The following is a 26642-nucleotide window of genomic DNA, read 5'->3' on the forward strand; positions in this document are numbered from 1 at the left end:
GCGCACCTAGAACTGGTTGAGGTGACCACAGATTAGGGGCTGCTCATTTCTCTTCCACATCTAAGGGGTGGGCACACAGGCCCTGCACAATGGGAGAAGGGTTTCATCATCTTGAATTTAAGCAGAGAGGGGCACTGTCAGATTGTCTTTAGATGGCGCACAAAGAATGCAGCAAACGTGAGTAGGGTTGCTCCAGAAACTTTTCCTTATTGGTTGGGGAGGGCCCTGGAGTCACCACCAACCACAAGTTAATGCCAGGGATAAATGTGGCAACCACAGTATACTCCTCAGAATACTACTGAACTTGAGGAAAATCAGAAGAGGAGGGAACCTTATTTTTGAGACCTGAGAAGAGCCCGAAAGGACTAGATCTGCTCTCTCTCGTGTACTAGAGGGTTTTCCTTCAACTGTCCACCGGACCTGTCCTGGACCCTGCTATTGTCCTCTGCTGGAGTAATCCTTGACCACAAAAGGCAGTTGGTTATATCTCAGTGTAGTCCTAATATGCTGAGAAATCTGGGGCCTAGAACTTTTTTGCCTCCAAAGGCCTCCAGATGACAGTGACCAACCTGCTAAGCCAATACAAAAATGGTGGTTTGCCACTGGGTTGAAGGTACAGGTCTGCCCCACTCTTTGGTTTTCCACAGCAGAAAATGCAAATCCCTCTTTAACAAATCTGAACCCCTCTTCAGGTACATCCTGCAGCCTTTCCATGTTGGGAGAACCTCCTGCAGCCTTTCCATGTTGGAAGAACCTGAGCTCCAAAACAGTGACTAAGTGCAAACATAGACATCTTCACCTCGCAAAGGTGCCAAACCTATTTGGCTGCCAAAGGAACCTTCCTTGCTTAGCAAAATTGGAATTTCTCCTCCTCAGAGCTATCCAACTTCATGGATCCCGAAGTAAGAAAGTTAAACTTCACACCAGATTGAACCTGTCTTTTTTTTAGTTCACCCATGTTTCGTTATAATTGCATTTATATCGCACTGATTACCCCTGACAAGGCATTGACGCGCTTTACACCAGGGAGCACCCTGCTGTAGGTACCAAGTGTCAGTGGTTAGTCCAGTTTATTGATTATTGTAGGGTATTGGAATTAATATTGTGCTCTCAAGGAAACCATTGCATGCATTTACTTAAGTTTTCTTGTGGTAGATGAAATTAATAGGATTTAGGTGTGATCATGTGTAGGGGCATGTGAGTTCATGCAGATGGTTTGTGGGATTGATAAATGAGTTAGAGATGATTCAGGAGCATTTATAAAGGGGTTTGTTATGATCTTTGGAAGGAAGAATAGAAGGAAGAGTGTGCAATTAGCACAAATTCAGTAATAGAAATGAAGACAAACACATGCAGGTACACTGTCTTCAGAGAAAGAATTTGTACAGGGATGGAATGTAGGAAAGTGTTATTGAAGGGAAAAGGAGACGTGAAAATCAGAAGTTTTAAGTCAAGGTCCATTTTCATGCAGGGTTTTGGAATATAGGGCTAGATGTACAATGCATTGGCGGTTCACTAATTAGTCACAAATGTGTTTGCAACACAAAAAGTGGATATTTGCAATGTACGAAAGCCAATCATAATTTTTGGGGGTAATGCATCTGTTTAGAAAATCGTACATTTTAGGGACACAAGTTTGTGAATTGCAATTATAGACTCCATAATTGCAATTTGCAAACTGTATGCTCAGGGCTTTCGTAATTAGCGACAACGTAAAAAAGGCCTGTCACATGCAAATGGTACATAATGTGTACATACAATGTCGGTTACCAAAAACGCAGATATACTAGTGGTACTTTGTGTACTGTGCCCTTTACTTCTTCGTGTGGATGCACTACAAATGGGTTGTGTCCATATGTTTAGCAGCATGAGTACAACTGCTGGTGTATCTCAAGGAGGGTGTATCTGTGCAGAAATGCTGCTGATGCTGGAGATTTCTTCACTATCTTGAGGTTCATTACCTACTTTACTAGCTATTTAGGATGATTATAGTGGCTCAACTGCAGACTTAATCTGTTCTAAGCCCATTGAGATGGCACCAATAAAGTGTCCATTTCTCCCTGGAGAGTAATTGTCCATTCGTATAAGGGTGAAGTGGCATGTGTCAATCTCCTAATTGAATGGGTTAAGCCATTCATTCTGGTTGTAGAGCTTCTCTTGTTACGCCTCTGATTGGTGCTTTCCTCAGCCATGCTTTGGCATAATTTTTCAAGGGCATTGGTGAGGCTCTCCATTTTATTGTCCATCATTGCTTGGTTTTCGTCCAGTTGGTTGGCCACATTATTGAACCCATATGAAATGTATTGCTTCAGGTTCTGTAGTTATTTGTACACTATTTTCATCTTCTTAAGTTGCAGATGATGAATTTTCAGGACCACCAAACAACTGGGCATTTTCTGCTGTAACTTCAGAAAATGATGATTGGTTGCCATGAGACATCTCATGGCAACGACTAAGAGCAACACTGGGACACGCTAGTGTTGTGGCCTCACAACTGGCTGCAGAAGTGGACTATGAGGCTATTGGACATCATCCTCCCCCACTGAAAGGGCCTGTGGGGAACATGAAGCACTGCTAGAGTATCCATCATGTGTGGGTCATCATGTCCCTCCATCCATATTAGTGCCATCATTGGTTTGTTTCCCCAGGGTGATCTGTTTAAAAAATATACTTACAATTAATTATTGAATGAGGGAAAATGACTTTTTATATTTTGCTATCATTGGTTTAATAAATTTCTAGCTCTCACTGCACTGAGGATATGTTTTACTACATGCACAATAATGCATTCTGATGGTCTTTTTACAACTCCTTAATATCAACTCTGTAATATGTTCCTTGAATAATGCTTGTAGAAAACCGTTTCAGGATAACAGATGTTAAAATTCAAAATGTTTTAGACTTACTTTGAGATTTTGCAGGTGCTGATGAATACTGGCAAATTGTGCAACTGCCTCTAGCACCAAGATAGCCATTGATTACGGTGTAATGGGTGGGGGTACAGTAGAGGGGCCAACTCCTATTGCCCATGTCTCATCCATCTGTGTCTCAACCTTCTCCTTTAGTCATGACTTTAGGTCATACCATTGCTTCCTAATTTCATTGCTGGACCAGTGGCTTACCCCTACAGCATTGATTTTCTAGTGTATCTCCTGCCAGATTTTTTGTTTTTTTATCAGTCTCAGAGACAGTCCTGGATGACTTTCCAAACAGGAGGTCAAAGTTTTTGCAGCACTTTTCATTCAGGAACTCAGGTTCCTTTTTATGAAAGCTTTCATTTTCTTTTTCACCCGTATGCCTCCTCTTCGTGTTGGTTGGCCATTTTTGCGGCTGAAAGATGTGGCTTGCTGGTTGAAGTCACAATTAATACACACAGTCCTTCCACTCTGGCTGCTTTCCAAGCTTCAATTGAGAATATCTTTGTTAGTCATGACATCCTTGGCGTGAGCTTCCCTCTAACATTTTCCGTTCAGACTTCTGTTTTTGATGAATTCGTTTTTGCTGGTCTTAGGACTCTATGCACTTTACCCCTGCTAACCAGTGTTAAAGTGCCTATGTGCTCTCCTTATAACCATGATAGATTAACGTATACCCAAATGGCATATTTAATGTACTTGTAAGGTACCAAGTAAAGTGGCACCCCCCATGCCCAGGGGCTGTAAACCAAATGGCATATTTAATGTACTTGTAAGGTACCAAGTAAAGTGGTACCCCCCATGCCCAGGGGTTGTAAACCAAATGCTACTAAGGGACCTTCAGAACTGATTGTGCCACCCACTTAAGTAGCACTTCAAACATGCCTCAGGCCTGTCATTGCAGCCTATGTGTGTGAAGTTCTAAACTGCCATTTCAGCCATCACAAAGTTAACTTTTTGCCAAGCCCAAAACGTCCTTTTTAATACATATAAGACACCCCCCAATGTAGGCCATGGACAGCCTAGAGGGCAGGGTTCAATGTATTAAAAATGTAGGACATGTACGTTTACATTGTACATGTCCTGGTAGTGAAAAACTCTTACATTCATTTTTCACTACCGCAAGGCCTACTTCTCTCTTAGGATAACATTAGAGTTACACTTTTATATTTTTTAAGTACAAATTCCTAATAGGAACAGGTAACAAGTTTAGTTTGGTGTTTCTGAAATTGTAATGAAAACCCTAATTTATGGTGAAGTCAAATTTTGAAAATACCACTTTTAGAAAGTTGGCATTTTTTGCCATTCATGTCTGCAGCCTGTCTCTGAGTAAGATGACTGGGTGTAGTTAAAATTTGGGCTTTGTTTATTCCTCCTAGACACAATCACACAATGGGGATCTTAGGTGTTACTGGATGGCCCATCACTGGCAGGATGGGATAAAGGAATAGGCTTGTCCTGTCTCCACACAAAGGGTTGCATACCCTCTGTAGTTAGCCTGGAGCAAGGGCCAGGCAGGCAGGACCTCTTTGCACCTAAAAAAGGCCTGCCTATATAAGCTTTTCCACACTTCCAAGGCACAACTGGGTTTATATATACTGAACCTCAGACCCCACCACTTCAGTACAATAGATGCTGCTATTCTGACTCTGACTGTGCCCTGGGCTCTGCTACCCAGTCCCAGGGCCTGTGCTCTGTGTTAATAGTGCATGGTAATTTGGTATAATTGCAGACCCCTGTAAGTCCCTAGCAGATAGTAAAGCAAGGGGCATTCAACTACCTATAAGTCCCTAGTGTACAATGGGGCAGGGAGATTTAGAGGCCTAGTAGATTTCCTGCACTGGAGTATGCACTACTGTAGTGCCTTCTGTCATTTTAAAAGCCAGCCCTGCCTTGCAGGCTGAATTTAAATTGAAAGTATATAGAAATGATACTTTGGATTTAAAGGTACTTCCAAAGTACTAATCTACCTTATTTTTACATATAAGTCACTTTTAAGGTCTCCACTAGGTAGGTGTCCCCGGGGTAGGGGGCCTTGTACCTAAAGGCTGGGACATTATAAAAGATGTTTTATAAGACCTGGTGAGGGAAAAAGCTGCCAATTTCATTTTCCACATTGTAGTGAATGGCTCCATAGGCTAATATTGTAAGATTCTGTTTAAGTATAAATATGATAGGAGACACATAAAATATACTTCAAGGTATCAAATTAGTAGTTAAAATAAATCCAACTACTTGCCACAGTTAGATTTATAATAACTATGACAGAAAGGAAGTTATTAAACTTTCTTTTCCATGAACCAATATCCGGTCTTTTAACTGCTCTCCCCTGAGTGTAAATAGCCCTGCTAGAGAGGCAGTGGGTTTCATGTGGGTGGAGAAAAACAAGCTGCAGAGCAGATGGCAGGAAATGGGGTGAGGGGTAGCCAAACTGGTCTTCAAAGGGAGAATGACACTTAGGACATCACAGGTTGACCCCCATATCCTGTCACCCTCAGCCACACCTATAATTAGATTAGGAAGAGGGTCGGACGGGGAACATTTAGGAAATTAGCCAAACCAATAGTTTGGGTTAGGAAGATACAGCTCCTCTAGAGATACTTTGTCCATTTTGGATTTTGAGAGAATGATGCTTTTTGGGCCAAAAATATACCACACCTGGCACCCTGCATCTTTTTGGTCAGGGATGTGCCCCTGCGTGACGCACAGAAACTATGAATACATTGGGAGAGCTGAATAGCTCCTCAGATCTGTACGTCTAAAGAGTGAACTCCCTGCAGGCTACAGGTTAAAAGAGTCCACCTGCATCATCTCCACCAAGAGTCCCCATCCTGGAGTGCGTCCAGTGGAAGTTTAAGGATTTGGCCAGGTGCATTGTGGGAATTGTAGCCCTGACATCCAAAGAACTATCTCAGAGATTCCAGACCACTAGATTTGTGTTTTCAACACTTTGAACCCTCAAGATGAACGTCAGGAAGAAGTTCCAGAAGTTTGGAGAAACTTTTGGAAAAAGTTCTATAAGGTGACCTACTTGACGTAGAGAATCGAGCTGGATACCTTCCATCGTGACCCGGCCTGGATTTTAGGTACATCCCGATGAAAGCTTTGGCCTTGCAGAAAGTCAACCTGGAGAACCAGCATCGAATCCGGCCTGACTGAATGCCTTTCTCGACGTTGAGGGAAAAAGCTCCAGAAAAATGACTAAGTGTTAAAAGTTTGAACAAGGCCTCCCACTTAATGTATATGACCAGGGCTCCATCATGGTTGGCCTCAAACTTTGACTTTGTCCCAGTCAAGCATGACCTGATGTCCCAAAGTGGCATTTCATGTTTTTAATCACTATAAAGTGTTTATTCTTTAAAAATTCATATCTTCGGTTCCCTTCATTGGATTTTGTTTGTTTTGGTGTCTAATTATTCATAAACATATAATATATGTTTTTAAATTGCAATTGGAATTTTATTGTGTGTTGTGCCTCAGTCATTTAACCTACACATATATGAGAAGAAAGAGAGGGAACAGTAAATATCCCCAGCACTTCCAACATTCATAGATTTGCAAACAGTGGTAATGAAGCACTGATTTCATGGAATGTAGCATGATTAAAAACAGGGTATTGAACCCAGACTGGCATTACTATATAGAACAATTTGATTACTGCATTTTCAAGAGACATGGTTCTTAGAACCACCATTTAAACAATGATATAAAACTTTTTTTTAAATGCAACCCTTTCACAGCAAGGGAGACCATCAGGTGAATTGGCAATATAGATAAAAATGACGCCAGATACAACTACATATACACATAACATTGACTCCCAGGATATACTAGGAATTAGAATATCTAAGAGCGCGAGGAAACCGTTACATCTTTTAATATCTACAATAGACCAAAGAAAGCAAGTACTGAATCGGAGACTGTTAGATCCTTGGACAATATTTTAAAAAGCATAGATCCTGGTGCAACAATAACTGTAGGTGGAGATTTTAATTTTACCTAAGAACCCCTTATGGGATTCGATGTAATCACTGAGAAAGAGGATCTAGTGAGGGGAATCCCTCTACTTGAGGTAGACTATTATGTATTATGCACAACTGCAACCATGCAATTGTCACATTTTACAACAGAACATGGGCTACTTCATGTGCATGTAATGGCAGGATCAAGAATGGCACCACAAATATATGGGGTCATTAGGATGGAGGATTTTCCGCATCCTCCGGGCCGGCGGAAGCCACCGCCGGCCCGGAGGATGCGGAAAATCCTCTGCGGACCCACCAGGACCCACCGCCACATTAGGATGGCTGGTGGGTCATGGTTTAGGTCCGCAGCTTTTCCGCCGCGGCTGGCTTACAACCGCGGCGGGAAAGCACTAAAATGGTGAAGGTGTCTCTTAGACACCGTCAGCCAGATTAGGATGTGCTTGGGAACATGCTTTTCCTCGGCGGCTTTTCTGCCGTGGAAAAGCATGTGTAACTGCACTGCAGGGGCCCGTTGCGGGCCCCCTAGGTGTAGTGGGGGTGCACATGGGGGGTACCTATGGTACCCCCCTGCATTTGCGTGCACAATGCAGCAGGCACCGCGCGGTGCCTGCCGCTTTGTGCACGCCAATGCTGTGCATACATTTTTAACATTGCTGCGGGTGCAGCTTGAAGCTCCACCCGCAGCAATGTTAAAAATAGAGGATGTGACCGCCACCCTGGCGGTCACATCCTAATCTGCACAGAGGGAACGCCGCAGCCCATGCGGACGTTCCCTCATGCTCTGGGGTCGCGGACGGACTTGACCCCCATAATACTATTATACACATTTAAAAGGGGAACAGCCCGCTCAAGAATTGATTATATCCTGCACAGCATAACAACATGGGAAAAAAGTTTTAAAATAGATAGCGAAAGAGTAGACAGCGATCACTAACCCTTGTGTGTGGAATTGAAAGGAAACAAGAGTGGTGTACAACACGACCGGTACCAACCAACCAATAATAGATAACCTTAGACTACTAAAATGACCTTGTGTCATGATTGACACAGATACTATGACTAATATATACAATACCTTCTCTGAGGTACTTGAGGGACACCTTAAAAGTTGCCCTACAACAGCCTTGACTATTACCACCCAATAAACTCTCACCAAAGCACTAAGACCATTTTTAGCAAAAGCCCTAGCTATTAAAATGCATCGAGAACCAAGGAGAATCAACTCACTTAATCCATGGTACTTGGATAAATGCAAAGAAGCCAAAAAACTTCTCCTTTATAGTTTATTGAGTGGGAAGGCCTCACTGGTAAAAGAAGCCAGGGCTAATTACAAAAAAGTATCTCTGAATTCACAAAAAATATCGGAGGACTTAAATTGGTCTGACCTATTACAAGCAGTTAATTCGAGTGACTCTGCCTTATTCTGGAAAATAGTAGCTCATGAAAATAAAGACCTTGTGGACTCAGCCATCTGGGCATGGCACTTTAGTAATCTTTATGCAGAGAAAGACGAACTGCCACTTGAGAACATCACAATAGATATAAATGATGGACAGATGCTTTATCTTTTTAAATAGATACGAGAAATGGGTAATCTACATGAGTGACAAGTAGATACTTTCCTGAAGGATTGTCAACCTCTGTCATTTTTGTATATGAGAATATTTTTGTACCTTTGAATCTGATTTATTTTGATCATAAACTTTGATTGTATAAATTGATTTCCAGAACTGATGTGTTTGAGGCCACTTTTATAAAGTTGGCATTTTCCTGTCTTAGCCATTTGGTGCCGGCAGCCTGTCTCTGATCACATGCCCGGGTGTAGTTGGCAGTTGGGCTTTGTGTATTCTTTCTATGCAGCTTCCCTTGATGACAGCTTAGGTGTGACTGAATGGACCATTACTAGCAGAATGAGAGAGAGGAGCTGGTACCAGCCAAACTTGCACCTTGATAGGCTGTGTCCTGTCTCCAAGACAAAGAGCTGTATTCCATCCATAGTTAGTCTGTAGCCAGGGCAGGGAAGGCAGGCCATCTGTGCACATTAAAGGCATGCCTCTAAAAGTTTCTCCCACTTCATCAAACACCACCACTTCAGTACACTTCTGAACCTGTGGATACTCTGTTGTGCTGCTTAAAGACTGCCACTCTGCTGGACTCCTGCTTTGCTGTGCTAACCTGCTGTTTGCTGTCCTCTTGCCTGGGTGAGGAGGACTAGACTTGCATCACTTGAATCAAGAACCCTGAGTAAAACTCCATGCCTCTGCATCTCAGGCAATCACCATTTCACCAATTCGGGAAGAGCTTCAAGACCTGGCTCTTTGACTGAAACACAGATTCCCCCTCCCTCAGAACCTTGGGACCCTAACTGGTAACTAGTCACTATTTACAAAAATCCGGATTGATTGATTGATTGACTGTGACTCCAAGGGGTAGTTTATTGGTCTAATGATCTGAAGCCTCAGGGACATAGCACGCATTCAACGATCTTGCGCATGCCCCTGGACTCTGGTATCTGTGAGTCTACCATGCCAAGTGGTGCCACCCCAGTCCTGAGCTGCAGATCCTCCTCAGCTGAGTGTCACTTCTTCTAGCAGAACAGCTGCATCACTGTATCCAAGGACCTACCGTTGATACGGCTATATAGCGCATATTTGACCCTGATCCACGCAACGCTCTGCAACTAGGATTTAAAGTACTCTGTTCAGCAGGCCTAACTGGGTCCCTGTAGCTGGCCTGTGCACTATTGGGGTCAGCCTGACCTTGTGACTTTGTCCTGGTCTTGTGTGACCATATAACCCCTCTAGCAACCTGTACTTTTTTGTACTATTTTTCCATGTCCTCCAAGAACAATAGAACACCCCATTTACCCCTTTCAAATGCATCTTTGGGCACATTCAATGGAATTCCATCATTTCCATGAAATCAAGACTTTTCCCTTACTCAGTGAATGTTGTTTTCCTGACAAGATATTTTCCATCAGAAACAAATGTATATCCTGGTGAATTGATGGGAGATCCTAGTGGAATGATGGACATTCTCCAACCAAAAACTACAAATACCTTTGACTCTTTACTTCCATCCACAATACAGATCTAGCCTCAATTTGAAGATGCTCAAAAAAGGTAGCTTCTAAACCAGTTGTCCGCTAATACCAGAAAAAAAAAGCGTTCATATTTTGAATCTATCTGGTGTCATCTGACAAATGCATTCCTCACTAAAAGTATTTTCCTCAATATTTAAAGGATCTACAAATAAACACATGATGAAAAAATCCACTCGAGCTAGAACTGCTTCTAAGCCTATGACCAGCAATCATTCTATGGTAGTTCTAGAAAGCCATGGAGAGATCTGTCAATTGCATACCAGACCAAGGAAATTTGGAATTTGTCATGGTTTCAGCAAAGAAAAAGCCATATTGAAAATGCAATATGATTTGCATTACCATGCAGAACTTAATAAATACCTGTTTTCTCATACTTTTAACACTAAATTTAAGGTAAGAATCCAAACTCTTGAACACTACATTGGCTTTCAGAGTCAATTTCGGAGTGGGTTTTCTTTCTTTTTCACTAAAAGATTAGGAAATATCCAAGAAAGATCAGAAATATCTTGCAGTTTCCTCCAGGTCTTGATCCATATTAAGTTTTGACATGGAACTACTTAAAAATGGAAGTAAGGAAACGTCCTCATGTTCTAATAATTCTTCCTAGTGGATTTGTCACATCTACTCCACTCAAAAACCACACCCTATCCTAGCAATGTATTCAAATGTTAAGACATTTCATTCCATGTCTCTCACAATTAAAAATTCTTTCACCACAGATTTTATCTTCACACTCATGCCACACATCATCTAGTTGGTCGAGCCAGAAAAGAATCAGCCTTCACTCACATAGGAAAACATAATCACTTAATATCAGACCAGCTGAAAACAGCAATTAACTTCTCATTGGTTCCCAACTTGAAAATGCACTTATTTTGTGACAATATCTGACATCATGAATACATCAATAATACATTCTGTCACTTAACATTTTATATAGTAAATGTGAGGAAACTGGCAATTTGTTGTGTGGCCTATACAAGTTATGGCTCAACATTTGTCCTCCACTGGGACCCAAACACCCCATTCTAGCGCTTGACTCTCTCAGGGTAGCAGAGCTGTCCACGGCCTACTCAAGGGAGGTGGTGTGGGATAGTAATCAACATTCTCTGACACACATTAATAACACTCAATAAATAATTGTCCAGTTTGTGCTTTTTTTGCACAAAAGGAAAAATACATTTATTACACACACACTACTCAATACAATACAATCATTTACAAACTAACGTCATTGGTCTCTGTACACCAAAGAAATACTGCACTCTTGGGCAGCCTTCCCCATGGGTGCATCATGAAATGTGTTAAACCTGGCATTCTTAGGGTGGTCTATCCCCAGACATTTTGCCTTTTGTCTCTATGTTTTCAAGATTATTTTTGTTGGCCTAAGAACTCTGAGCAATTTACTACTACTAACCAATGCCAAAGTGCAAGTGCTTCTCCCCTAAAAGTGATGACATTGGTATACCTGATTGTCCTGATTAAGGGTGGGTGGCAATCTCTGCTCCAACAGTGGAGTTTGCAGAGTTTTGTCAACTCCGCTGGGAGCACAAAGTTCATCAAAAAAACTTTGATTCTGCCAAGTGGCGGAATTTGCACCTGCCACCTACCACTATCCCAAACCATCAGGCCCTGCTCCTGCCCGAGTCCTCCTTACCTGGATCTCGCCGTGGCATTCTCCATGCCTGGGCTATCTCCTCATCCTCTGTGTTGCAGGATTTTTCTTCTCTTCCAGTCCTGGGCTGTAATAATGAAACCCCATGGCAGCAGGACTCGCAAGGACTACGCATGTGCACGCATGGAGAGTGGAGAACGGCTTAAGGTCCCACTCTCCATGTGTGTGCATGCACAGTCCTTGCAAGTCCTGCAGCCAAGGGGTTTCATTATGTACGACCCAGCCAGGAGTCAGGAAGGCCTAGAGAAGAAACGCCACGGGTAACGGCAGAGGTAAGCTGGTAAAGCAGGTGGCAGTCTGGGTGTCAGGAACCCTCCAGGTCTGCATGCATAGGGTGTAGTGGAGTGAAGCGGAGCAGAATTCCATGGAGTTTTTAGGCAACTCCACCCACCCTTTGGCCGGATAATTCCCTTGTAAGAGGTTTATAATATACCCAGGGCCTGTATTGCAAATGCTACTACTGGGCTGCAGCACTGATCGTACCACCCACAGAAGTGACCTTTCAAACGTGTCTCAGCCCTGTCACTGCAGTGCCTGTGTTTGGAGTTTACTGCCACTTTGACTTGCCATTTAAAACTACTTGCCAAGCCTTATACTCCCCTTTTATTACATATAAGACACCCCTAAGGTGTGCCCTAAGTAACTCTAAGGGCAGGGCGCTATGTAAGTGAAAGGTAGGATGTGTACCTTGATGATTTGCATGTCTTGATAGTGACAAACACATTTACTGTATGGAAAAGATTTACGCATCATGCCTTCAGCATCGACGCATTGCTTCAACCAAAATACTTTTTCAGCGGGCCCTGCATAGGGTAACAAGACAAAATATCGAATTCAAAATATAGAATTACAAAAATATCGAAGTCAAAATATAGAATGGACAAAATATCGAATGGACAGAATATAGTGGTGAAAAGTATCGAATTAAAGGTAAGTAATTTAATATTGAATAGTAATTTTTACCCCTACGCTACCCAACGCTTTCCCTACTGTTGCACTCTCTGGAGTGGGAATAGTCATTTTTACCCCTACACTATCCGGTAAACAGCCATGACAACACAGGCTTTACCCCGCGCTGCCATGTGTGGTGGATCCATGGCCTCTTCCGGATGGTCCATTCTCGTGCAAGATTTGTAAATATCAGTCCATCCCCAGTAAAGAGCTTGGATAAGAGACTGCCGGAGAACCTTAAGACTTCTTCTCCCATAGGCAACAGCATTCTTTGTAATGTTAGGTCATTATCCAAGCACTATTCTGAGGTTTGGGACCTGATTCATTCTGCTCTTCCAGATTTTTGTTTCTGTACTGAGACATGGTTAAAACCACATTTGGTCCCAGCTATTACGCTTGGGATTCCATTGGGATATAAAATAATTAGGCTAGATCGCCCCGTGAAAACTGGTTGGGGGGTGGCCATTGTCTATAAGGACATTTTCACGATTACCATCTTGGACCAAAGCTGTACCAGCGACATTGAAATTTTGGTTTTTAAAATTAGCAGCCACATGGGGACCAGCTGGAAGGGGGCATTGGTGTATCGTCCCCCTGGCCCCTGTGTGGCTGCCTCTACGATATTAATGGAGACTTTGGCACCCCACATCTGTATGGGGACCAACTTCTTACTCCTCGGAGATTTTAACATTCATAGCGAACTCTTGGACAATGTAGAAGCTCAAACTATGTTAGCAGATTTAGCCACTTTGGGCCTGAAACTGTGTAATAATGGCCCTACCCATCAAGCCGGACACACCCTGGACTTAATTCTGTCAAACTCCCACATGCTGACCTGTTTTCCTCCCAAACAGGTAGAATGGACGGATCACTCTGTGATAGAATTCATTTTACCCACCTTGATAGAGAAACGCCCTCAACCTGCCCTTCTACCACTCTGGCGCAGACAGTGGTACAAAGTGTCTTCAGAGGTTTTTAAAGACACTTTTGAATCCCCGGGCATTATTACCTCTGATACCTCTGACATTGCTCTCTCCAAACTCAACATGGCTCTAGACACTGCAGTGAATTCTATCGCTCCTTTAAGAGCGTGCAATCAGCGGTCCAATCACCGCCAGGAATTGTGGTACTCGGACCTGCTGTGATCTGAAAAGAAAGTATGTAGGAAGTTGGAGAAGACCTGGAGAAATGCCCATACTATAGTAGATAAAACCTATTATCACTCTGCCTTGAGACTCTATCATAAAAATATTAGAGCAGCACGGAAGAATCACATTATCTCTCAATTGGCTGAGGCAGGTAAGGACCCGAAAGTCTTATATTGGGTTCTTCAAACGTTTACCAAACCCATAGCTTGTGAAAGTCCTGAGACTGTGTCTCAACAACTCTGTGATGATACTGACAGATACTTCCTAAATAAGATTGAGTCCATCTACGAAACAATCGCTCAATCAAGAATTGTAACCAACACCAGTGATCCTCCCCAGAGCTCATTACAGGGGACTGAAGACATTAGTTCCCTAAAAATGTCCTCTATACCAGAGATCACATTGGATAATGTCAATAATCTGATTAGCACAGTTAAGTCAGGATGTCCGGCGGATCTTGTCCCTGCCTGAGTCATGCATCTAATAGGAGACACACTCAGCCCGACTATTCAGACACTGATCAATCTTTCTCTATCTGAAGGTTCAGTTCCATCAGAGTGGAAGAACGCCCTAGTAAAACCCATTAGGAAAAACACATCGGTCCCTTGGTCTGTCTAATTTGAGGCCTATCTCTCTCCTGCCCTATCTTAGTAAATTAATGGAGAAGCATGTCAATTACCATCTCTCGAGTTTCATTGAGCGGGTGGGGTGCCTGGACCATTCCCAATCTGGGTTCAGGCCGAAATATAGTACCGAAACCGCTCTACTATCTGTCACGGATAACATACGTATGTCCTTAGACAGAGGTCTGTCTGTAGTGTTGGTGCTGCTGGATTTGTCAGCAGCATTCAACACCATATCCCATGCCATCCTTTTAAAGAGGCTGGAGGAGATTGGACTAGAAAAATCTGCTCTGGCGTGGTTTGCTAGCTTCCTAACAGATCGTACCCAGCGGGTGAACATGGGGGCATTTAGTTCCGCCTCATTCAAAATCACTAAAGGAGTTCCGCAGGGCTCCTGTCTCAGCCCTACGCTGTTTAATGTTTATGTCGCCCCTTTGGCTGGAATCATGAGATCCTATGGGTTTGTACCCATATCTTAGGCTGATAATACCCAGCTGCTGTTCACCTTTAAAACCTTTACTCCTGCAGTAAGGCAAGCCTTCTCGAACGGCATGACGGCGGTCTCCAGCTGGATGTCCAATAACTTTCTCCAATGCAATGTGGGAAAGTCCGAAGTCATGTTGTTCGGGGAAGCTAAAATTCTGTGGACTCCAGACTGGTGGCCTGCTAGCCTAGGAGCGGCCCCCTCTCCTAAACAGGTGGTAAAAAATCTGGGGGTCCGTCTCGACCAGGACCTCACACTTCAACATCATACTAACATCACTGTGGGGTCCTGTTTTCACGTCATCAGTCTTCTTCGGAAGGTATTCCCCCTCCTACCTGATAGCTCTAGGAAGACTCTGGTTCAGGCTCTCGTGCTGAGTTGCCTGGACTATTGTAATGGCCTTTTATTGGCGGCTAATGAGGGCATTTTGAACAAACTTCAGGTAGTGCAGAACACTGCCGCACGACTGGTGGTAAACGCCCCTCCCAGAACTCCGTCCCGGCCCCTTCTTGACCAGTTACACTGGTTACCAATTCGGAAACGTATCGAATTTAAGACCTGCTGTGTGGTGCACAAAAGCTTGCATAATCTGGGATCGCTCTATCTGGCCGATAGATTTGTCCCTCATCGCCCCACACGCAACCTCCGCTCTAGTAACCAGTTGTTACTACAGGCTTCCCAAGTGAGAAAGGCCAAACAAGGAGGACGGGCCCTCTCTGTCAAGGGCCCTCTGCTGTGGAACAGCCTCCCTCTCTCCCTTAGGCAATGTACCAGCCACTTAATTTTCAGGAAAAGTTTAAAAACAGTGCTGTTTCAATACTAACGCCTCATCTCATCGCACTCTCCTTTTACAGCATTGCGCAGAGAGACACCTCCGGGTGTGATTCCGGCGCATTACAAACCCAGAAATAAATAAATAAAATAAATTACGACGCTGCTTTTACAACCAAAGTCGTTACAACGACTTGCGCTGGAGGGCGCTGTTGGTAAAGGAATAGTTTAATTTTCTATTCCAACACCTTCCCTACTGTAACATGGGCTGGAGTTGGAATAGAAAATGTAACTATTCCACAATCCAGCGCCTACAGCGCAAGTCGTTGTAACGACTTGCGTTGTAAAAGCAGCGTCGTAATGGCAGCGCGGGGTAAAGCAGGCGTTGTCATGACATACATCCCCGCTATCCAATGCATTCCCTACTGTTGCACTCTCTGGAGTGGGAATAGTAATTTTTACCCCTACGCTATCCAAGGCTTTCCCTACTTTTGCACTCTCTGGATTGGGAATAGTAATTTTTACCCCTACGCTATCCAACGCTTTCCCTACTGTTGCACGCACTGGAGTGGTAATAGTAAATGTTATATTTATTATTTCATTCATTTTAAATTACTTTTAAGACATTTTAAAAAATTCGATATTTTGACTAACTACATTTTTTAAAACTATATTTTTGATTCGATATTTTTTTACTTACCTGTTTGTAGATAGGAATTCGATATTTTTGCATTCTATATTTTTTCTTAGATATTTAGGTAATTCTATATTTGTGTATTCGATATTATGTCAGTGATCCCTGCATAGGTCCTGTAGCCAGCCTGCCCTCCATCGCGGTTCACCTGAACTTTGGATTTGTACCAGCCCCTCTCAACCCGATCCAAACCTTTTGACCGCTGGTGCCTCTAAGAGCTGTTTTTGCATTTAAACTTTAAAATATCATATCTCAACTTCTACTGATTGAATTTTCGTTGCTAATGTCTTGTTTTGGTCAGATAAATATTCTTTATTTTTCAAAACCTGTGTGGCATCTTTTTTTGCTGTATTCATAGTGTTACTGTGTATGTGTGTTGCACGAATACTTTACATACTGCCTCTTTCGATAAGCCAGACTGTTCTGCGCCGAGCTACCAGAGGGTGAGACAGGTTATCTTATAGTGTGAATTTAGATTACCCTGAATAGAGTGGTGGTTCCTGACATGCATGGGTGCATACCTCGGCCAACCAAGAATCACAGTTCTAACACTGGAGATCAGCTGTGAGGATAAGACTTGTGTTTGTGCAATACCATATAGTCATTCAGTGTTTACTACAACTCCAAACCAAAGACCAAAGAAGGTCTTTTCAATGTTCCCTAATTGGCCTTTTTAATTTTTTATGTAAAATTATGTTCCTCTCTTGAGAAGCAGCGCCTGCAGGAACTAACTTTAAGCTGGCTAGATTAGAATGCTACACTGTGCAGCAGCTGAACGATTTCTGCAAGGACTTCCAGATTTCTACAAGGGGCTTCACCAGGAAGGTGCAGCTACAGAAAGATTTAAGGGCCTGGGCAGGGACCCAGGATGCAGTGGAGGACATCCCAGAAGAGGAGCATGAGATCCCAGAGGAGGAGTGTGACCTGAATCTGAAGTCTGAAGTGGCTCTGCAACCGCCTGTGGAAGGGGCCAACAACTTGTCAGGAGCAGGTAGTGTTTAACAGAGCAGGAAGCCATGTCTCCTCAAAGAGCCTGTCTCTAGAGGAGCTTGCAGACAGGAGGGAGTAAAGCAAGTTAGAGCTTTCCAAGTTGGAATAGGCCTGTGAAGGCTTGTGAAGACCGGAGGCTGGCCAAAGAGGAGAGAAAACTTACCCATGAGCTCAACCTCAAGGAGATGGACACAAGATCCCTACAGTTGGGGTTCAGCAACATCAATGGTGGCAGCATATCTGCAGTGTCTTCACATGAGTCCAGATTTCATATCCCAAAAGATATGGTGCCCAGTTATAATCTGAGGGATGACGTAGATAAATAGTTAGAAGGATTATGGGGTAGTTCCCCACCTCTTACTATCCACAAACCAATGGGCCTGTTGAGATGCTCAACAAGACCTTGAAGGGCATGATCAGAGGCCTCCCTCGGGCTCTGAGGAAAAAGTGGGATATCCTTTTACCCTTTCTGCTGTTTGCTTACTGAGAGGTACCACAGAGAGTAGTGGGTTTCAGCCCCTTTGAGATGTTGTATGGGTACCCTGTAAGAGGACCTCTGAGTCTGGTGAAAGAAGGGTAGAAGCAAGTTCCCACTAAGTTACCCCAGGGTGTAGTACACTACATGCTGTCCTTCAAAAGCTAGATGGCTAAGTAATGAAAGCAAAACACATACCTGGTGGACCTCAAGAACACTAGGCAACCCCACTGGGCACTCCATGTAAGTTGCCTCAAACCATACTTTGAGAGGTCTGAGCTCACAATGCTGGTGGCAACTGATGTAGAAGAGGAGCGTGAACCTCTCCCTGACCTCTTGGCCTCAAAGGAGAAGGATGGGTCTTTGGAAGGAGTAATTCTTTCCCCACACTAACTCCTGAACAACAGAGAGACTACCACCAGGTGTTGAGTCAATACTCTTCCCTGTTATCCCTTATCCCTGGTACTACCCACCTGTGTACCCTTGATGTCAACACCGGGGACAAACTCCCTCTTAAGAATAATTCTTACAGGTTATCAGATAAGGTGAGGTCCAGCATTAAGGCTGAAGTATCCAAAATGCTGGATTTGGGGCTGATAGACCCCTCCATCAGCCCATTGTCCAGTCCTGTGGTTCTAGTACCAAAAGCTGCCCCTAGGGCACCACTGAACTGCAGCTCTGTGTGGATTACAGGGGGCCAAATTCAATAACCAAGACAGATGTTCATTTCACCCCTCGGGCTGATGAGCTGATTGACAGGTTAGGGGCTACCCAGTATCCCAGTAACATTGATCTTACATTATAGTACTGGCAGATCACCCTAACAGCGGGAGCAAAGGAGAGGTTAGCCTTCTCCACTTCAGAGGGCCACTTTTAGTTTAGAGTGATGCCCTTTGGATTAAGGAATGCCCCTGCAACCTTTGAGACGCTGGTGAAACAGTTCCTTGCTTGTATGGAGGCCTTCCCTGCTGCTCATCTGGATGGCATAGCTATACAACAAGGTTAACATAAATAGGATGCTTCTGACTACTCTTAACCAGTAACAGTAATAGTAACAATCCACATGCATAAATGGAACTAGCTCAAAATCGAGGCATTGTGGTAGCTATGGAGTTATTAGTTACTTGTCATTACACTCACCGGTAAGAGCTAGAGGAAGAACTCCAACAAGGCACTTCAGTCCCAGTTAGTCCCACCTCTCTAAGAAGTCCTCCTAAAATCAACATATGTCGTTAAAATCTCTAGCACGGTGCTGCAATCCATTAACGCAATTGTGTCCTATTTGGATGCAACTGTATGGGAGATACTGCACAAAAAAACTGTCTAAGAGACATATTGTAATATTTTAATAAGTGCCATATAACAGGACAACTAAAAAATGCCATATATTATTAGCAATGAGTCAGAACTCCCACACAACTAATGTTCTCTACGTGATTTTATGTGCTTTTACGCATTGCACTATGTCATGCCCATCAGTGGTTGCCACTTTACAACAGTGGCAATGAATTTGGAATTGGTGTGTGGCCATCAAACTATTTTAGGCTCTACCAACATGGTTAGCAGGAAGCTGGTTTGGGATTAACAAAGTAGAGGGAAGAGCAAAAATCCATTATTCTGGCCTGTATTCCTGTGCTAAATTACGACTATTCTATTGTCACTGGAATGGGGACTGACAGCATGGACCTTAGTATACCAAGGGCCACATTAGCTTAACACCAGAACCTGGCTTCTATGGGAATTCACAAGGGCATATTATCAAGCCCATTATCGCCGCTTAAGCGGCAGTTTCCTGCCGATAAAAGCGGCGATAATGTATCGCCCTTTCTTGATAATATGGCCCCCAAATGTTTGACTTTTTGTTTTTCGCTGATTTTGGAGATGAATTTGCTTGCATTTTCTACCCGCTCAAAGCATATGAAAAATATCAGCAGGTGTGTGAGTGGGATTTGGGGTGTGTGGGGAGGTTGGAGTGTTGAGAAGAGAACCAGGGCAACTTCTAGGACTTTGCTCCCCCCCCCATGATGTGTTTCCAGCAACGGGGGAGAAATGTGCTTACAGCCCGGAGCTATGACAGTGCCCGAGGCTGACATGTCTGTGGAAGTGAGGTACGTGAGTGTGGTCTATGGTCTAACTTGGGGGAGCATTTTATGCTCCTTCCATATTGATTTCTGGGAAAGGGTAATGGGGAAGGTATCAGTCAGCCCTGGGCATTCTCATTGGCCCATGACTGTCTCAGCTGTAGTGGGGGAAAATCAGAGAGCATATATACAGAACTATTGACAGTGGTTTGGGGCTCTGTATTCAGAGCCAGGGAGAGGGGAAGGGAACATGCATCCCTGGTGGCCAGTGGCCTGTGGCTCTGTGTTCAAAGTGTGGAGGGGGAGAGGTGGAAGCCCTGTCTACCCTGGGTAACTGCCTGCTGTCCAAGGCTCTATATATGGCCATACATGTCATTTCACTGGGCCTTGATTTTGGTGGGGTAGGAAAGGATTGGGCCCTAACTGCAAGCCGTGGGGGAGGCACTGTATGCTCCCAGATAGCACTATAAGGTTTCGGTGGTAGTGCACATGTCCTCGCTCACAGCCCCAGCCCACTGCAGTGGTTATACCTGTTGCATGTCTGCACCCTGTTGAACTGGATCAGACATTTCTGAACCTAGACTTCCTGATTCCAGAGTTTTCAAACCAGCAATTACTAGGTCTAAATTGTGATCACCCTGTAATTCCATATCCATTTCACTCACAATTGAGAATGGTGAAATTACACCTGCTTTTCCACTGGCACTTTGCCACTTGTTATGAGGTCTTTAGGAAGGTCTTTGATCATCTCAAGGTCAACAAAATTCGTATTGTTCAGTTGGGTAACAATACTTATCTGTTATCCAGTAAACACAGGTGTACAAATACTGGGTATGCTGGTAAGGTGGGTTAATCTTTTGGAGTGCGGTTTAACATTAAGGGCCTGATTCTGATGCAAGTTGGAAAGCTTCCAGACCCATTCGGTTTGGAAATGGTTTTAGACCCATTCGGATCGGGAGTGTCCGACCGATGGGAGTACGATGCATCCGGATGATTCCCGATATGATTTGGTTGTACTCCCATTGACTTCAATGGGAGCATATGTTCCTAACCGCATCATAATTGGGCGCTCGGTCGGGAATACACTTTCCGATCCGATTTGGAAGGAGCAAATGCTGCTAGGAGGCCTTCCTAACCGCATCAGAATCAGGCCCTAGGTGGGAATGCTTTCCTAACCGCATCAGAATGAGGCCCTTAAGGTGAATACAAAACCCGTACTCTCCATCTCATTGGTAATATTCCATTATGTTTTGATAGCTGTACCTATCTCTAGGCTGCTTGTCTAATTTATCTGTTCATGATATTGTCCTTATTATTAACCATGCTCATCCTGTTAAAGCAAAATACATCCCCAGTATCAGAGATCTGCATCAACCGGAAACAATATGAGAGTGTCCCTTGCAATAGTTTTTGCTTTTATTCTGGTCATAAATGCCTATTTAAAAATGCCCACGGCACTGTTTAAGGTAATACCTTCCATCAGATTGATTTGTGAATATGAAGCACTTAGAACGAGGTTCAAAACAATACCAATGGAATAATCGGATAGGTGCTGGCAGCCAGGGATTTTGAATAGTATTACTGAGCTTGTAGAAAATTATTTCTAATTTTTCCTCATTTCCATGTTGTTTAATAATAATAAGAAATCCACATTTGTAAAGCACACAATCACCCGCAAGGGTCTCTAGGCGCTGGGGGCCTTTGGGAAGATTAAGCAAGCTTTTGCCCTTAGTCACATGGTGCTGGGCTAATCTGCCGCTGGTGATCGAACCGTGATCCCCAAATTCCGGAGTCAGACGCCCTAGCCGCGGCGCCACACCTCTTCCTTTAAGAGGTTCTAATATCTTTACACTTCCAAACTCTGGCATCTTTGCTGCAGACCTATGGTCAAAGAAGCATAAAAATATTAGGTGAGACTCAGTGAATATGGAATAAAGTCACACATCGCTCGATGTAGCCTCTGGCTGTAGGGCATTTAATTACCTTTAAAGTGGAGGCACAGCTTGCAATCAAGTACTTACCAGCCATTGCCCTGTGCTTTATTATGTTGCTGTCCGCTGTGGCCTGGCCTTCTATTTCAAGATGTTGCTAAGACTTGATTGTATGGGGGTGAAACCCAGCATGGATGTGGTGCCCTAGCATACTGATGTCATGATCTGTCATAGGGCTCTAGAGAGCCACCCACTGGAACATGGAAACATGGCACACCACAAGAGGGCTAGCTAGTCAGAGGCATTTTAAGGATTGCGGGGTCCCTAGACCAAACGAATTTCGGAGGCTCCTGTTCAGAACAGCTTTGATTTTATGAGCTCCAATTTCAGCTCTTCCATGACCTCTTTGACCAAGTCATTGACACTGCCTAGGCACACTCATCAAAATTCTCAATGTGTTTACATCTAATATTCACGAATAGTGACTTGTTTTTCAATATTGTTACACAGCAGCAGCTCACTAATATTTGCAAATAATCTCTGTGACACTGGCCCATTTCTAATGTGTGAGGTCCTGTTTCGATCGAAAAGTATCTTTTTTTAATGGATGTTGCATGAAACATGAACACAGCATTTACTATTTACTATTATTTTACTATTAAAGGACATCGTGGCAAGACTCTGCAGAACAGAGCTGGTGCTATCAGGGGCCCTGCTGAAAGGCTGGTGCGCTGGGCCATAGCCCACTTTGCCCATGCTTAAAACGTCTCTGTGGTAGGCCAATTTCAGGCCCAAGACATTTCTAGGATTTCTCCTGAATTTGCATACATGCTCCAGCATGCATGGAAGAATAGAGAAATGAAATTAAAGCATTAATACTAAGTCAGGGTGGTGAAGTCTGCTCCGCTCGCGGAGTATGTAGAGTTTTTTGCACTCCACTTTAAGTAGACCTCGCGGAGTTCCGAGTTGTTTCCCTCGCTCGCGTTCATCAACATCAAGTTGGTGAGTGCGAGCATGGAAAATCAACCTCCCGGCGAGATTTCCCAACACGGGCGGTCAGATTTCTCATTGCGAGTGGTCGCATATGATTGCGTCCGCTCGCGTTGAGAAACCGCCTTCTCGCAATGAGAAAGCTGCCGCTCAAGTAAAAATCTACTTGAGAAGCAGAAAGGAAGCAGCGCCCGCTATCGCTGTGCATTATGCCATTCGCGATGATTACAGAGTGCGGATAAGCACCTGGCACTGAAAATCACCGCGAACTGCATTTATCTAAAGAAACTCCGAAATAGTGCAAGGGTGTGTGCCCTGTAAGGAATAGTTTTAGTACTGGAAGGTGAACCCTTAAGTACCAAAACTATCCTTCAGCACGATTCCTGCATGGTATGCAGGATGTACAATGCTGCACAGATGCAAATTATGGAAAAACATTTCTATTTGTTACACCTGTCTCAAAGTGGCATAAGCTTTTGGCACAATCCCCTTTCTTTGAATATTTGAAGATAGAAATGTGCATCAAAACCCATGGGTAGTTGCATAGGATTGCCCATGTACCAAGAATGGAACACCTCCTTGGTGCGCAACGTAACTCAAATCAGTGTATAGTATACTACAAAAGTAGCATAAACCCAGCGCAGAGTGTTAGGGAATTGGGGTGTGGATGTTCAGGATTGAGGTGGAAAGACATTTCACTATTGTATTGTCTGATATAAGAGTAGTCCATGGTGATACATATAGTCTTAGACAAGCGTATATGTATTTTTTTATATACTCATAGCATATGGTAAAAGCATTCTTTGCAAACCAGTTGTTGGGTGCATTTTCTTACAGAAATGTGGCATTTCATACCTCAGCATCACATTGCTTCCTAAAAACTACCTTTGTCATCCTCAGTTGCCTTGGAATGCTTGAAGTGCCCAGAAGATCAATGGTCATCCGGTGACAAGGTCCAATGCATAGCAAAGATTACAGATTTCTTGTCCTACATGGAACCACTTGGTTACATATTGGCTTTGATCTCCATCTTCTTCTTTCTCAACACTCTGGGAATTTTGTGTATTTTTATAAGGTATCGGCATACACCAGTGGTGCGAGCTAACAACCTTCATCTCAGTTATATTCTTCTAGTAGCCCTCATGCCATGCTTCCTTTGTTCCTTGGTTTTCATTGGCCGGCCCAACAGAGTGACATGCATGCTCCGTCAAGTGATATTTGCTGTATCCTTCTCTCTTGCTGTTTCCTGCGTGATGGCTAAAACAATCATGGTGGTCATCGCCTTTAGGGCTACCAAACCCAACAGCAATTTCAGAAGATGGCTTAGCTCCAGGACTTCTTATACAATCATACTGAGCTGCACCACCATAGAACTGATCCTTGCAATTATCTGGCTGGCAACGTCACCTCCTTTCCCAGAACTAAACAACAGTGCTGTCAATGTGAAGATCGAAGCTGCATGCAATGAGGGCTCCATCGTGATGTTCTACTGCATGTTGGTATTTTTGGGGTTATTGGCCTGTATAAGTTTTTGGATTGCTTTTCTGGCTCGAAATTTACCGGACAATTTCAATGAAGCCAAGTTCATCACCTTCAGCATGCTGGTGTTTGTCAGTGTCTGGCTCTCTTTCATCCCGGCTTATCTCAGCACAAAAGGAAAGTACATGGTTGCAGTAGAGATTTTTGCTATTTTGTCTTCTGGTGCTGGTCTTCTGTTCTGTATATTTGCACCCAAGATTTACATCATGCTTGTAAGACCAGAAAAGAACTCAAGGGAATTTTTAATGAAAGCATCAGCAATGCACTTCAAAACAAATTAAGAACATTGTTGAAATTAACTAAAGGCATTTAGCAGTTAAAATTATTTGGATTGATAGATCTTGAACTTAAACTGATTCCTCAAATTCCCTGTATATGCATTTGTATCATCGTTCTGCTGCTGTTCTGGAAAATAAAGCGTTTAACATTTAAATGTGTAAATTATAAAAATGTCCTCTATCTATAAATTGTTAGAATTTCAAATGTGATGCAAGTAAAACACATGGCAGATGCAATTAATGAATACATTTATCATCTAAACCATCTGCCTTCAGCTCAGATATATACCATTTGACATAGGCTTGAGAGCCCTCCTCCACTTTAAATCAATTTACTGTCTTTAGGCATAGAGAAATATTTACAATCTTGGGTTGGTTTATTATCTTCTTTTTTTAAGTTTGAGTTTATTACAGATTAAAGAGGCAAAGACAGAAAGTGAAAAAACAATCAAAGATTACAATCAATTGCTGGTCAACTACTTAATAAGATTAAAATACACATAAAGAAGCAGAAGAAAAAATTGGAGATAAAAAGTATAACAATATAAAAAGAGGCAGTGGAGAAACATAATAATTGAAGGCAAATAAAAATATATAATCATGATCAATATTGAATAGCAGTAGTAATGATAAATCATTGAAAGAAAATCATGGTGGTTTACGAACTTCAACAGTATCAGAATGGGGAGAATGAAGGGAGGACGCAACTGAGGATAGATAATCGGTTAACGGGAGCCACAGGAGATCTTGTTTGACTGCAAGGGTAATGGGAGTAACAAAATTGGTGTCCAACCTGTGATTGAACCAAACTGCATTCCACCAGGCTCGAAAAGTAACATCAGCCGCTTGCTTCCAATTAGAGGTGATGAGGTGAAAAGCAATGGCTATCAGGAGATCTACTAGGGCGTATCGTTGTGAGGGTTGGGTATAAATAGGGGATAGGGAACCTAGAAAAATGTTGACAGAGGAGAAAGGGAAGTGAAAGGCAAAAATCTTCTGGAGTTGAGTCCAAACCTGAGTCCAAAAGCGAGAAATGGGTGGGCAATCAAATAGCATGTGTTTCAAGTCTGCGGATGGGTGGGAGCAAGACCAACAAGTGGCAGAAGTATCAGGGGAAACAGTCGATAAGGTTGATGGAGTAAATAAAGTGCGATTATAAATCAAATACAAAGTTTGGGTAGTATTAGCAGCTCTAGAGGTTTTATGTAATTTCGACCAAATTTTACCGCATAAAGGAATGGGCCAAGCTTGCAAAAGATCTTTTTCCCAAGCCAACTCAACCATGGATTTTGCTCTATTTAGGACACATTGAAAAGATTTATACAAAAAGGAAGCTGAAGGTGAACCATCTAATGCAGATGAGATGGGGCAGAAAGAAGTAGGAATATCACTGGAGGGGGGTAGTGAACGAAGATATTGAGTGAGAACGGGACAAAGTGAAAAATATTGCGAGCGAGAGGAAGAGGGAAGGGAAAAGCGTGTTTGTAGTTCAGTAAAAGAGAGAGGAAGATTAGAAGAAAGAAGTTGGGAGATCCATTTGAGACCGCGAGAATGCCAAGCGTTCCAGAAGATGGAACGGTTTCGAATCTTGAGAAGTTTGTTGTGTCAAATGGGTTGTAAATGAGTAGAAGCAGCAAACGGATAAGAGGAGGACAAAGAAGGAAGAAGCAGTTTACGAGAGTGAGAGATGATAGGGTTTTGTAAGGAAGCCATAGAAGAGGTAAAAGCTAGGATTTCACGAAAATCAAAAGGAAGAAGAAAGGAGGATTCTATTTGAAGCCAGAGGGGAGGATAAAAGGGAAGATCAGAAGAAAGCCATCGAGATGCTTGTTTCAAAGAGAATGCTTTATGACAAGATTTAAAGTCAGGAAACTTAAGACCGCCAATAGATTTGTCTTTTTTCAGGGAAGCAACAGCAATGCGTGAACGTTTACCTTTCCACAGGAATTTAAGAAGGATGGAGTCAATTGTTTTAAAGTAATGAGCAGGAATATGAATGGGGATCATA

The 26642-nt window shown here is 43.1% G+C and overlaps 1 protein-coding gene across 1 annotated transcript in view; it reads left to right on the plus strand.

Annotated features, from left to right (window-relative positions):
* LOC147684535 (extracellular calcium-sensing receptor-like) overlaps nt 1-24637 on the plus strand; it is a 78488-nt gene extending 53851 nt beyond the window's left edge. The window contains exon 7 of the mRNA XM_086939695.1: nt 23718-24637. Coding sequence (XP_086795821.1) covers nt 23718-24637 — 920 coding nt within the window. The remainder of the gene's footprint in view (nt 1-23717) is intronic.
* Nucleotides 24638-26642: the final 2005 nt, after the last annotated feature.

This window comes from Lissotriton vulgaris, chromosome 10 (genome assembly GCF_964263255.1).
Source record: "Lissotriton vulgaris chromosome 10, aLisVul1.2, whole genome shotgun sequence".
NCBI classification, from domain to species: domain Eukaryota; kingdom Metazoa; phylum Chordata; class Amphibia; order Caudata; family Salamandridae; genus Lissotriton; species Lissotriton vulgaris.